The sequence below is a fragment of the Anabrus simplex genome, chromosome 3, assembly GCF_040414725.1.
Source record: "Anabrus simplex isolate iqAnaSimp1 chromosome 3, ASM4041472v1, whole genome shotgun sequence".
NCBI lineage: Eukaryota > Metazoa > Arthropoda > Insecta > Orthoptera > Tettigoniidae > Anabrus > Anabrus simplex.
The window spans coordinates 343981304-343994374 of NC_090267.1; the positions used below are offsets into that span (position 1 = coordinate 343981304).

Sequence of the window (13071 nt, forward strand, 5' to 3'; positions counted from 1 at the left end):
TCTGGAGCCGATCTTCAAGAGCCTTCAACTCCCCTTTAAGCATGGAGATGTCTTCGCTGGCCTGTTTCTTGAATTCCTGGAACTCGGCACCAAGCGCTTGGAGCACATTCGGTGGGTTAGCGGCACTGACTGCTGAGTCTAGGCGAGCTTGAAAGTCTTTCATGCTATCTTCGAAAGCCGATATCTTCTTAGCTACTTCCTTTACCGACATGATAATTATATTTTAAAGAAGAAGGCACTTAAATATATCACTTTTTTAACACTGATTAGCACTTTCAGCTGATTAACTTGCAATTTAAACAGGGTATAGCAAGAGCAACTTTACTCTACCGTCTCATTCGGCGCCATCTTGCCAGTTCTTCATTCTTCATTGAAAATATACAACACATTTAAATGATATTAAAATAGTAGAATCTTAGGTGGTATACTTAAAAATGGAGGTATCATATAATTTTAAGTGACAGTTGATGGCTTAAAGCCGTAGTCAGAGTTTGAAGTATAAGTGAAATAACATGCTAATACATATAGTAAATGAATATGAAAAAGATTACATGGTGAATATAAAATGTAAAGGAAGAACATTCCAAATGCTGGGCAATTGTTATTGACGTTAGCGTATATTGGCCCGTAATGTTTAATGGTCAACAGTTCATAGGATTATTTGTAGATTGGTTCAGCGAGATTGTGTTGATACGAAGTTTATAGTTGGCTTAAATTTATTTCAGGTCATCTGAGTAAGTTTGTAGTGATGATGATGAGCTGTTATTCTCTACGTTGGTATGATTTTGACATCATAGGCAAACTAATTAATAAGGTTAAATTGAAACTATCCACAAACCTCTCCCCAATAAAAAATGAAAAATCAAAGTACGCAACCTTTACATACACCAACCCAATCATACATCAAATAACCAGTACCTTAAAAAATCAAGAGATCAAAATAACTTTCAAAACTCAAAATTCAAACCAAAAAATGTTCTTCAACCACAATACAATAAATTCTGAAAATAATAAATACTCAGGCTCCGGTATCTATAAATTAAAATGTAATGAGTGCCTCAGCTCATACATCGGACAAATAGGAAGAAGCTTCATAACTAGGTACTCCGAGCATTTCAATGCTCAGAAACACAATAAACACTCAGCAATGAGCAATCACATGAAAGAAACTGGGCACAATTTTACCACAATTGAACAAGACCTTCAAATTTTAAAAAGATTAAAAAAAGGTAGGCTCATGACCAAATTCGAGAATTTATATATATTTTTGGACCAAAAAATTCAATGCTAATAAGAATTTAAATGATCCAGTGGACAATAGAAGCCCTTTATATGACCAAATAGTAACATTATTTAATAAAGTAAACCTTCAGGACAAAAATTTCTTCAATATTTTCAATACAGTATCAATAGACACTCCTTCCATGTCAACAAACATATCACACCCCCTTTCCCCTCCCAACGTACGTAACTCACGTCCACGGGCCAATCTTAAGCCAATAAATGCTTCACGCTCCTCCGCTTCCCCCACTATACACAACTCCCTTCCGTGCGCCAATCACAAGCCTACAGCCCCGCCCCCTCCAACCCATCCCTCTCTGCACAGACGACATGCGTACAACACAAGGAGTAAAAACGTTAGTGACCACTATTATCCTGACAACGATTCACACAACAAGTCAAACGGGCCAACAACGCCATAGGTAAGCACCAACATCTTCTCTCTATCAACACTTTGACAAAACCTTCCCAAGTTTTTTCTTGCATTCTCATCAAAATTAATACAGTTTTTTCTTCATTTCAGAACCAACCAATCACAACATTATTTCAACAGCCCCATCAAACTTCAACAACATTCTTCAATAATATAAAATTTCCAATATCAACATTTTGAAAATATATTGTCAATCAGATAAGAAAACAACAGCCATTCAACCTTCTTGTCAAAATCATACCAACGTAGAGAATAACAGCTCATCATCATCTCTACAAACTTACTCAGATGACTTAAAATAAATTTAAGCCAACTATAAACTACGTATCAACACAATCTCGCTGAACCAATCTACAAATAATCCTATGAACTGTTGACCATTAAACATTACGGGCAAATATATGCTAACATCAATAACAATTGCCCAGCATTTGGAATGTTTTTCCTTTACATTTTATATTCACCATGTAATCTTTTTCATATTCATTTACTAAATATTAGCATGTTATTTCACTTATACTTCAAACTCTGACTACGGCTTTAAGCCATCAACTGTCACTTATAATTATATGATACCTCCATTTTTAAGTATACCATCTAAGATTCTACTATTTTAATATCATTTAAATGTATTGTATATTTTCAATGAAATGATTTTATATGCCTTCCACTATGTATTTAAAATCTAATATTGACTAAGGCTTCAAGCCATCATCTGTACTACTGTACCATCTAATGACGTCCTATTCATCAAGTGAACTACACATGAGTTTATCATTATATTAGATTTTTAGTTATTTCATGAACATTTTTATAATAACTGTAAAATGTTTGGAAATGCTGTCTGACAAAAATAATAAGGTTTTGATTAGTGACTGAAGATGCCTCATAGTAAGAGGCGAAACATGTCTCACATTTGAAAAATGTTTTAACTTAAATGCCAACATCTTGTATTATATTGAATAGGTGGAAATAAATATTACATATTTTCCTATATACATTTTAAACAACTTATGTTTCAAAGACACAAGTGATATGGGTTCCAGAGCACTGTTTTGCCCTGCAACTGTTCAAGAATTACATAGTGCCTCTACAGAAGCAGTGGACTGGCTGAATAGTCTGGACATTAAGTTTTGAATACTGACTTGTAAATTACATACTTATTTAAGAAATATGTATTTATATTGTATCCTTGTTTTGCCATACAAAATAATAATAATAATAATAATAATAATAATAATAATAATAATAATAATAATAATAAAATAAACTGAACACTGTGATGAAAAACACGTTAGTATCACTGAAGTTCATGTGCTTCGAGAGCTTAGTTATGCATTAAAGAATACACTGCTTAAATTGCGCCTTAATTTCCTCTTATCATATTGTTTCTTTAACTCTCCAGCAGGTTACTTGTTTCCATGGAAACCATCCCTCAGCACACCTCTTCAATTCTCCACAAATAGTGGAAAGGTCATCCCGCAACTTGTGAGCATACTGGTAGGACGATCCCTCCAGTACTGTGAGTGCATTAATTTTCACAGATATCTGTGAAACAAACTGTATCTGAACTTTCAGCAAGGGAAGCATATCCTGATCTCGAAACATATCCAGTACTGAATGGCCACGGCTATTTAGGAAATTCCCATCAAGACAGCTAAAGAATTCTACCAGGGGTGTGAAGTACTTGTCAAGATACTAGACTGAGCAAAACTAAGAGTTCCATCGAGTGATGACAGAAGCTGGGAACAACAATGCATTCATATCAGGGAAATTGTCTTGCAAAACTTTAGATAGGTGTTCTTCAACTTCCTGCAGAGGAGAAAAGCCATCTTAAGTTTTGAAACAAAATTGTTCAATGTTACAGTTCCTTGAGAATAACATTCCCCACAAGATGCAATTTATGTGCAAAGCACTGGAAGTAAAGAAGATGGTCTCCAATTATTGTCTGAAATGCCTGGAAACATGTATCCATGTATCTAGCAGGCTGACACTAAACCCAGCACGTTTTCATAGTCTTTGAGAGCATCAATGATGGCCTGACTGCATGTTGTCCCATTGGCAGCATCCAAAAGTGAAAAGCTTGCCAAATAAACTTGTTCTCCAGTTGGCATGATTGTCCTGAATAGAACAGCAAAGAAACATCTGCCTCAGTTGTCCAACGTCTCATCTGCGATTACTGCAAAGGGCTTCCTGTCCAATGCAGCATTTACCTCTGCCCTTGTTGAACCTCCTCATCGTGGAACATGATCTCTGAGGCAGATCTTCTGATCCGGGAACATACCTATGGGCCAATAAAATTTTGTTAAACATGCTAATAATAATAATAAAGTTTAGGGGTAGGGACAAATACTTAAACATTTGGTGTCGTGCCTAGCGGATCACTGAATGAGTTTTGAAACTCTTCCCTATAAAATTCCATTTATTTACATGAAAACAAGCGATTATTTTACATCCTAGATGGTGCATTAAATTGTAACATTTTAAAATAACATCCATCCACGTTTGTTTGGATATATTTGGTCGAAAATTTTAATAACCCAACCTGAAATTCCATGTGAAGTTGTCATATTAGGAAACATGCATCCAAGTGGTTTTTGGTCAAAAGTTTGAGAGACCTAACCTCAAATTCAACAAGGCTGTATAGCAATCGTAATACTTCAAAACAACCATCCACGTGGTTCTTTTTCCTGGGTGGGGGGGAAGGGTAGATATAGGCTAGTTTATGAATACTTCATAGTAAGTTTGGCTGTACCACTCAAGATGGTGTAATGTATTTTAAACACGTAAGTAACACCCAAAAATATATCTGAAATTGGCACCTACTTTTAAAGGTAGTCTCGGAAAGCAGGATGGTCCAGCTTGTGGATGGGGATATTAGTCTGCAGGGATATCTTCACAGTATTCTCAATGAACGATTGTTTGTCGCTTTTTGCTCTTGTTGCCTTTCTATCGATTTCTGCTATTGTGGATTGACGCCACACTGTTCACATGTTGGTTGGAGAAAAATCTCTCCTTTAGTAGCACATGGTTTCTGCTCTTGCAGTGTTTATCCAAAACATCTTTCTTCTTCCATTCAAGTCTTTGATTGCAAAGTCGGCACATCAATGTATCTGTATCGCTTACATAAAAATGTTCCGATTTGTAACTCTGGGCACGCTGTTTGATCGTCACTTCACTCTTACCCATGGCTACCAGACAATAAATCGCTACTGTACTTTAAAACAGAACTACTACTCAACACCTATGGGCAAGGGTCAACTCAGAGTGAATGAACGCGTGTACTTGAAAGTGTATTAAACTGTTTGATTGGTTGTTCTTTGCACTGCTCTTTGGCCGTTGAAAGATACTCCACACACTGAAAGATTTAAGGCGCCTTAATAATAATAATAATAATAATAATAATAATAATAATAATAATAATAATAATAATAATAATAATAATAATTTCCCCTGAAATAAATAACATAAATCTTATTTTTAAGAAAATGCATCGTTTAAAAATGTTTATTTCACATAAAATTGAGAATTTTGCATAAATTGTATAATTTTGCATTTTGAACCAATTTTGCATTTTATTGGTAACTTAATTTGAAATCGCTAAAAACCACTCGCAGGGGTCATATGAGATGAAGGCACATACATTGACAAAGTTTCAACCATTATGTTAGTAACACCACGGTCTGGGCATTGCCTGTGATCAGTTCCATCGTGTGCATTCCACCGAGATGGGGGAGCGGGCGCTTGGTTGCAGAAACTAGCTTCTAGAGGGAATGGGTGTCGAGCGCTGCGCTCCAACGTGTTGGTTCATGTTCAGAATGGGTCTGTGTTACCTATAAGTAGTACCACTGTATGAGGAACACCATGGGTCTACGTTGTCTGTGATTAGTACCACTGTATGAGGAACACCATAGGTCTGCGTTGCTTGTGAGTTGTACCCTTATGTGAGGAACACCATAGGTCTGTGTTACCTGTGAGTGGTGCCATTATGCGTGACATGACATGGATCTACATTACCTGTGATTAGTACCACCATGCAAGGAACACTATGAGTCTGCATTATCTGTGATTTGTATCACTATAGGAGGAACACCATGGTTCTGCCTTACCAGGGATTAGTACTACACAGTTCAAAAAAATTAGGAGAACATGTGTTTGAACGTATGCCATGCTCCACAAAACAATACCTCACACCCAGGTATATTACCAACTAAACCTTTATTCTTTACCGTTGAAGTATATACTGTACAAGAACATTGATGGATTCACGTTCATTTTCAGAACACATACGGAAATGTCCAAATAGGGGCAAAAACAAAGTGATAACAGTCCTCAAGGGTGGATTTCTATCACAATTGGAGAGCTTCAGTATGGTGTACGTCCTCCATGAGCATTTATCACAGTTTGGCTCCTATGTGGCATGCTCCGTATAAGTCGACGGATGCCGCGTTGCGGTCTCAGTTCCCATTCTTCAATGAGAGCCTGTTTGAGGTCTTGGAGAGTCTGTGGTGGAACAGGACACTCACGGACACTTCTGTCAAGCCTATCCCACACGTGCTCGATGGGATTAAGGTCGGGACCCACTGCTGGCCATTTCATCTCGTGAACGTCCAGTTCTTGCAAGACAGCTCTGGTGATGCGCACTGCATGAGCCCTGGCATTGTCGTGTATGAGTACGAATTCAGGGCCAACACTGTATGCAGCAACCAACACATGCTGTAGCAGTATCTGCTTGATGTACCCCGCAGCGGTAAGATTACCATGGATGAAAACAAGAGCTGTACAGCCATCAATACTGATGCCACCCCAAACCATCATAGAACCTTGTCCGAATCGGTCGCCTTTCTGGACAACATTTGGCACGTGACTGTAAATTTGTGTGCTAGCTGATGATGGCCAAGATAGGTCGAAACCGGTACTAGTGTAATAATTCATCCACAATAAATGTATTGATCGGTGGAACATTTTTCTTATCTATTACATTGAATCCAATCAATACGGAATATGAAACTTATAAATAATAATAGGACCTATCTGTCGGTATGATGTAAAGCCACCAGCAAAAAAAAAACTTTGCATGGTTGTTATTATTTTTAAAATGCCCCATAAAATGCTGATCATTAGATTTCTTTAAACAGAACAGCACTGGACATCCACATTTAAATTTTTTATTTTCTAATCAGGTTCGTTGAAGAAAGAAATAATAACTTGGAGTTCACCTACCTCAGGATGCAAAGACATGCACATTGAGGAGTAAAGGGAAGAAATATTTTAGCTTTATGAAGTTAGTTGCATGGATAAACATGATGACAGCTCAATTGTGATAAGCTTATTTCTGCTTTCCTGCTTTATCATGGTACAATCATCCTCCATTCTTTTCCTGGATACCAAAACATTCAGAGTAGTTGCTAGCATGCATCAATACAAATTCCAGTGTATTTCACCATTTGATGTAGTATTTTCAGAGGTGACAAAGTTGGTAGTCTTTTTTCTTGCTTTCTTCAATTCATTTCTTTGTTACCCAACTTTAAATCTATTTTTTCTTATGGAACATTTCTGTATCAAAAACAGGCTTTCTAGAAGAGGACGAAGGGAGGAAAGTGATGTGGGGACTGGTGAAAGATGATAGCATTCCTCTTACTATTATAAAATCTGATGGTGGATTTACATATGACACATCAGATATGGCATGCATCAAACAACGAATTGAAGAAGAAAAGGCCGACTGGCTTATATATGTCACAGATCTTGGGCAGGTGAGTACTAGAGCCCTTCTTGAGACTATGTTGTGTTCGTATTGTGTTCCAGTATTGATAGACTTGCATCGAAGTACTGGAGAAATGCAAAATATGTCGCCTCCAGATTGGTCAAGTAGAGAAAACATTTCTATCTGTCATCTAAGTATTTAAAGTGATACCCAATACTCTCAACCTCAGTGCATCATATAATATTCCAGGATGCTTTGGTCTCCTCTGTATACTTTTATTATTTGCTCATTCTTCACAAATTTGAACAACAGTGATGAAAGGTCACGTTTGATAATAGGGGTTGCAGAAAAGAAAGAGACAGTCACAGAAGAAATTACCACCACAGCTTTGCTGTGCAGTTTTCAGTCAGTGATCTGCATTTAGGGCTTTTGCCCAGGTGGCAGATTCCCTATCAGTTGCTTGCCTATTCTTTTCTTAACTGATTTCAGAGCAGTTGGAAATTCGCTGAACATCTCCTTCCATTGGTAAAATATTATCCCTAATTTCTCATCCTATTTGCCCCAATTTATGCTCTTGAATTCCAACTTTATCTTCATATTATGATCTTTCCTACTTTTAAAAACTCCATTCAAGCTTATCTGTCTACTAATATCATTCCATGCCTTCTCTCCACTGGCAGCTCAGAACATACTGCTTAGTTGAGGAGCTCATCTTCTTATTCTCAAGTCTTCCCAGCCCAAACTTTGCAACATTTTTGTATCACTACTCTTTTGTTGGAATTTGCCCAGAACAAATCATGCTGTTTTCCATTGAATCCTTTCCAGTTATTTATCAAGTAATCCTGATGAGGGTCCCATACTCTAATTTTGGTCTTATACATCTTCTGCTTTACATCATTACTCATCATCATCATCATCATCATCATCACTTCCCTTTATCCAACTGTAGCCGGGTAGGGGCAAATATGGTTCCTCTCCACTTTCTTCGGTCTTTCCACCACTCCTCCTCCAACAGTGTGTCCCAGTCATTACTATAATCGCTAAATACACTCATAATTGTACCGGTATGAAGGGATTTGTAACATCTATTTACCCCAAAGATCTTTCCGGACAGCTGTTTACAGCAATCCCCATTAGGTACTTTCACCACATCAATGCAGTAATTAAAACAGGACCTTTCCTCTTGGTGAAACTTACAACCTGACTTTTCACCCTATTTACCAGCATGCCATTGTCTACTGCCCATCTCACAGCATTGTTGAGTTCTTTTTGTGACCACTCACAATCCTGTAACTTATTTATTACTCTGTGCAGTATAACATCATCTACGAAAGGCCTTATCTGTGATGCCATTTCTTTTAGTCAGATCATTTATATTGTTATGAATAGAATACTGATGGTTTCATTGGACTAATTTAAACTTGGATGATCCAGTTAACACTAAAAACACACGCGCGCACGCGCGCGCACACACACACACACACACACACACACACAGAGTTATACTTGACAATGAATAACAACACTTCACTAATTAGTGACTACAAAAGTCACTTGTCTTCAGAGCAGGTCTTCGGCTGCTGGTGTTTACCTGAAACAGGCAATCTCTCCGTGATCTTGATTGACAGTTCGTGCCTTTCACTTTGCTTCGCATAAACCTGTCATTCCACCCAGCAGTTTCCTGTAACTGGATTCAAATACATATCTACTGACTATCGCAGCATATGACTGCTGTTCACTTGGCTCGACTCTAGACAAGACCAATAACGTGCACAATTAACTCACATGACTTCTCCACACACTGAATCACTGAACACATATCACTCAGTAAGACAACTACACCACACAGCTCAACAAACCAAACCAAACCCCAATGCACTACAGCCCTTGAAGGGCCTTGGCCTACCAAGTGACCGCTGCTCAGCCCGAAGGCCTGCAGATTACGAGGTGTCGTGTGATCAGCATTTCGAATCCTCTCGGCCATTACTCTTGGCTTTCTAGACCGGGGCTGCCATCTCACCGTCAGATAGTTCCTCAATTCTAATCATGTAGGCTGAGTGGACCTCGAACCAGCCCTCAGGTCCAGATAAAAATCCCTGACCTGGCTGGGAATCAAACTCGGGGCGTCCGAGTAAGAGGCAGGCATGCTACCCCTACACCACGGGGCCGGCTGCACAGCTCAACACCAACCACTAAACAACAACAACTTTTAACTCTAACACTGCATCGCTAGACACGCTCTCAACACTCACTGCTCCAGCAGTCCACCACGACACTCTCTCAATACTCCTCCAAGAATCCACCACACAACACTGTCAACACTGATTACTCCAGCAGTCCACCGCGACACTATCTCGATACAACACTCTCTCAGCACTCCCTACTCCAATAGTCCACCACTATGACACTCAGCACTCACTACTCCAATAGTCCACCATCACAACGCTCTCTCAACACTCACTACTCTTAACACTGTATCACAATGACTCTTTCAACACTTGCTACTCCATCAGTCCACCTTGACAACACTGTCAACACTCAGTACTCCAAGAGTCCACCATGACGACACTCAACACTCAGTACTCCAAGAGTCCACCATGACGACACTCACTACTCCAACAGTACACCACGACATCACTCACTTCTCCAACACTCCACCACGATGGCACTTTCAAAACTTATACTCCAACAATTCACCATAATGGCACTCTCAACACTCACTACTCCAGCAGTCCACCACGATGACACTCTCAACACTCATTACTCCAACACTGCATCACGACAACACACTCTCAACTGTAGTTATTTCTTTATAACTGTTAGGTTCTTCCGTCTGCCAAAACTAATTTTGAATAAATACGTTTATGAACTACTTGCAGAAGAAAACGTGGTAACAGAATTATACCTGAAGAAGAAACAACTTAATTAAAATAGACTGGCATGCTTTGTTCTTGAAGGAACATCATCAAATTATATCAAATTATACTAAAATATATTTAGAAATGTATAAACATTTATGTTTATTTCATTTAAATTCTTAAAACTTGAAATTTGGTACTTACTGTATCTTAATGGAGTCCTCTCCACGCACTGCTGGAGTATGCAAGTTCAAAAATTAACTGAGTCAAAACTGAAAAGAGATGGCTTCAGGTACCACCAAGAAAAAAAAACCTCTCTCAGTGCTCACTACTCGAGCAGTCCACAACCACGATGACATACTCTCTCAACACTCACTACTCCAAACACTGCATCACGATGACACTCTTTCAACTCTCACTACTCCAAACAGTCTAACACGACAACCCTCTCCCAATACTCCCTCCTGTTCACAGCGAGCCTGCTTTTATATACATGCTGATGAAGTTCTGGTACCTTTGGGGTGGAGTTTGCCTTCCACCAAATCCACGGAGACACCAGATGTAGAGCACATCACATACCCTCAGGCTGGCCAGGAGATTCCTGGTCCGACTCACTCATTCCTTCCACAGAGGTGCCAACTATTACGGATTGTCCAAAGTTATTACAGATTTCGCGTCACGATTACAGCATTGCGCTCTAAGGGAAAATTATTACGGAAAAGTGACATTATCGTGAAAATAATTTTCTCCGAAATAAATTAAATATGAAACACGTTCAATTCTTTTGAACATTACTGTTTAACCCTCCTAGTTTCACTGCTTGTGAGTTCTTATCTAAACTTATTCGATCGTCAGTTCCTTTTACTTGTTGTGAGCGTTGTGAAATTCATTGTGATTGAAGAAGCTCTACTCTTCTTCACCATAAAACCTGTAATGTTGAATTTGCAGTGCTGTATTAAGTGTACCTCACAGTAAATTTCCCTCAAAAGGAGTTTTCACTTTGTCTCAAACAGAATTTAGGCCCAGAAGACGAAAATATCATCTCAGGGGGAAGGATTCTTCAAGAATACCTACACAGAAAAGCAGCTGCTGGGTGCGAAATAAGCTACAAAGATTGTTTTATCATGGTACTAACAGTTAATGAGGGGCTGCCTGGCCGAGGCGGTAAATGCGTGCTCGGTTCGCCCGGAAGCACGTGGGTTAGAATCCCAGTCAGGAAAACGTAAAATTTAAGAACTGATATTTCCACTTCCGGAGGTGCATATGGCCCTGAGGTTCATTCAGCCTACACCAAAAATGAGTACCAGATTAATTCCTGGGGCCAAAGACGGCCGGGCGCAGAATTAACCACTCTACCCCATCACGTGTTGAGGTTAACAATGGTGGAAGCCTTTACCTTCCACTCCTCCAAGGGCCTTCATGGCCTGTACGGAGGTGACTTTGCTTTGCTTTTACTAACAGGTAATGTGCAAATTATATTGTGTAATATGATATACTTTAGAACACATTGCTGTCGCGGAGGGCACATGGCATGTCGTAATCGATAGAGGAGAGGAGCATGCTTAGGATTTGACTAAAACTTTGTGTGAGGGGATGGGGGTGCAGGTTGGGGGGAATTACTGTTAACCCTTTAAAGGTTGGCACCTCTGCTTCCAGGAAGTACTGAAAGAGGCTTCCAGAGGGCTGGCAGTCGCATGATCACATAACAGTATAAATAAGGAAATATAAAGATTCAATAATACTACCTTTAGAAAAACCTCTGTTAATCATAATGGGATCAAATAGTTTTTCACCTATTCTAATTCTAGACATGATGCTGTATAGGCTTTTGGACTTATGCCGTGTCAAGAAAATAAAGTGAAATTCTTTACGTTTCACAGGGTACAGTGCCATCATCATCATGTCTATAAGTACGGGCCATGAAAGCATCAGTGGCAATATTCTAATTCTGTTGAATTCTGTTTTGTAGAAAGTGAGCCACCCATTCAATCACTCTTTTGTCTAGTACAATAGCTTTCAATTTTGTCAGTAGACTCCATGATCCTCCCTATCGAAAGTCTTGGATAGGTCAATAGCAAAACAGTCTGTTGGACCTGATTCTAAAATATCTGCTATACCTTGCTGGAATAACCTTTCCTAATCCTGAGCTGCTCTCTATGAAACCAGTTGGTAATTTTGCAAATATGTTTATTGTAATCAGAAAGAATGCTTTCTCCCAGAGCAACACATATCAAGCTGACTGGCCTGTAATTATCCACTTTATGTTCATTGCCCTTTTATACACTGAGCTGCTATAACAACTGTCCATTCATTTGGTATAGCTTCTTCATGCAAAAAGTGATCAAACAAGTACTTCGGATATGTAGTATAACCCAACCCATTGCCTTTAGTATATCCCCAGAAATATTATCAATCCCAGCTGCTTTGCCAGCATTCCAGTGGAGCTCGTACTTGCAGATTAGTTTCTTCAGCCATCTCAGAACCCATAATTGGTGGCCTTAATGCATTTGGAAGACAGCATTATACCGTATTTACGCGAATAATCCACGCCACCGAATAATCCCCACACCCTAACTTTAGGTAGGCTTATCTTGAAGAAAAAAAATGCCAACATTGATGCAAAAAACCGCACCCCAATTTCGTGCCTCAATTTTTTTTAAAATTTGCGGGTATTATTCGCGTAAATATGGTGGCGGGAATTATTAGCGTAAAAACCCGTATTTACGCGAATAATACCCACCACCAAATAATCTCGCACCCTAAATTTGGGAAGGCTGATTTTGAAAAAAAAT

At 38.9% G+C, this 13071-nt stretch overlaps 1 protein-coding gene across 1 annotated transcript in view; it reads left to right on the forward strand.

The window, feature by feature from the left end:
* The window catches only part of ArgRS (arginine--tRNA ligase-like protein), a 129872-nt gene that overhangs the window by 80779 nt on the left and 36022 nt on the right, over window positions 1-13071 (forward strand). Inside the window, exon 7 of the mRNA XM_067143223.2 lies at window positions 7286-7470. Within this exon, the coding sequence (XP_066999324.2) occupies window positions 7286-7470 (185 nt within the window). The remainder of the gene's footprint in view (window positions 1-7285; window positions 7471-13071) is intronic.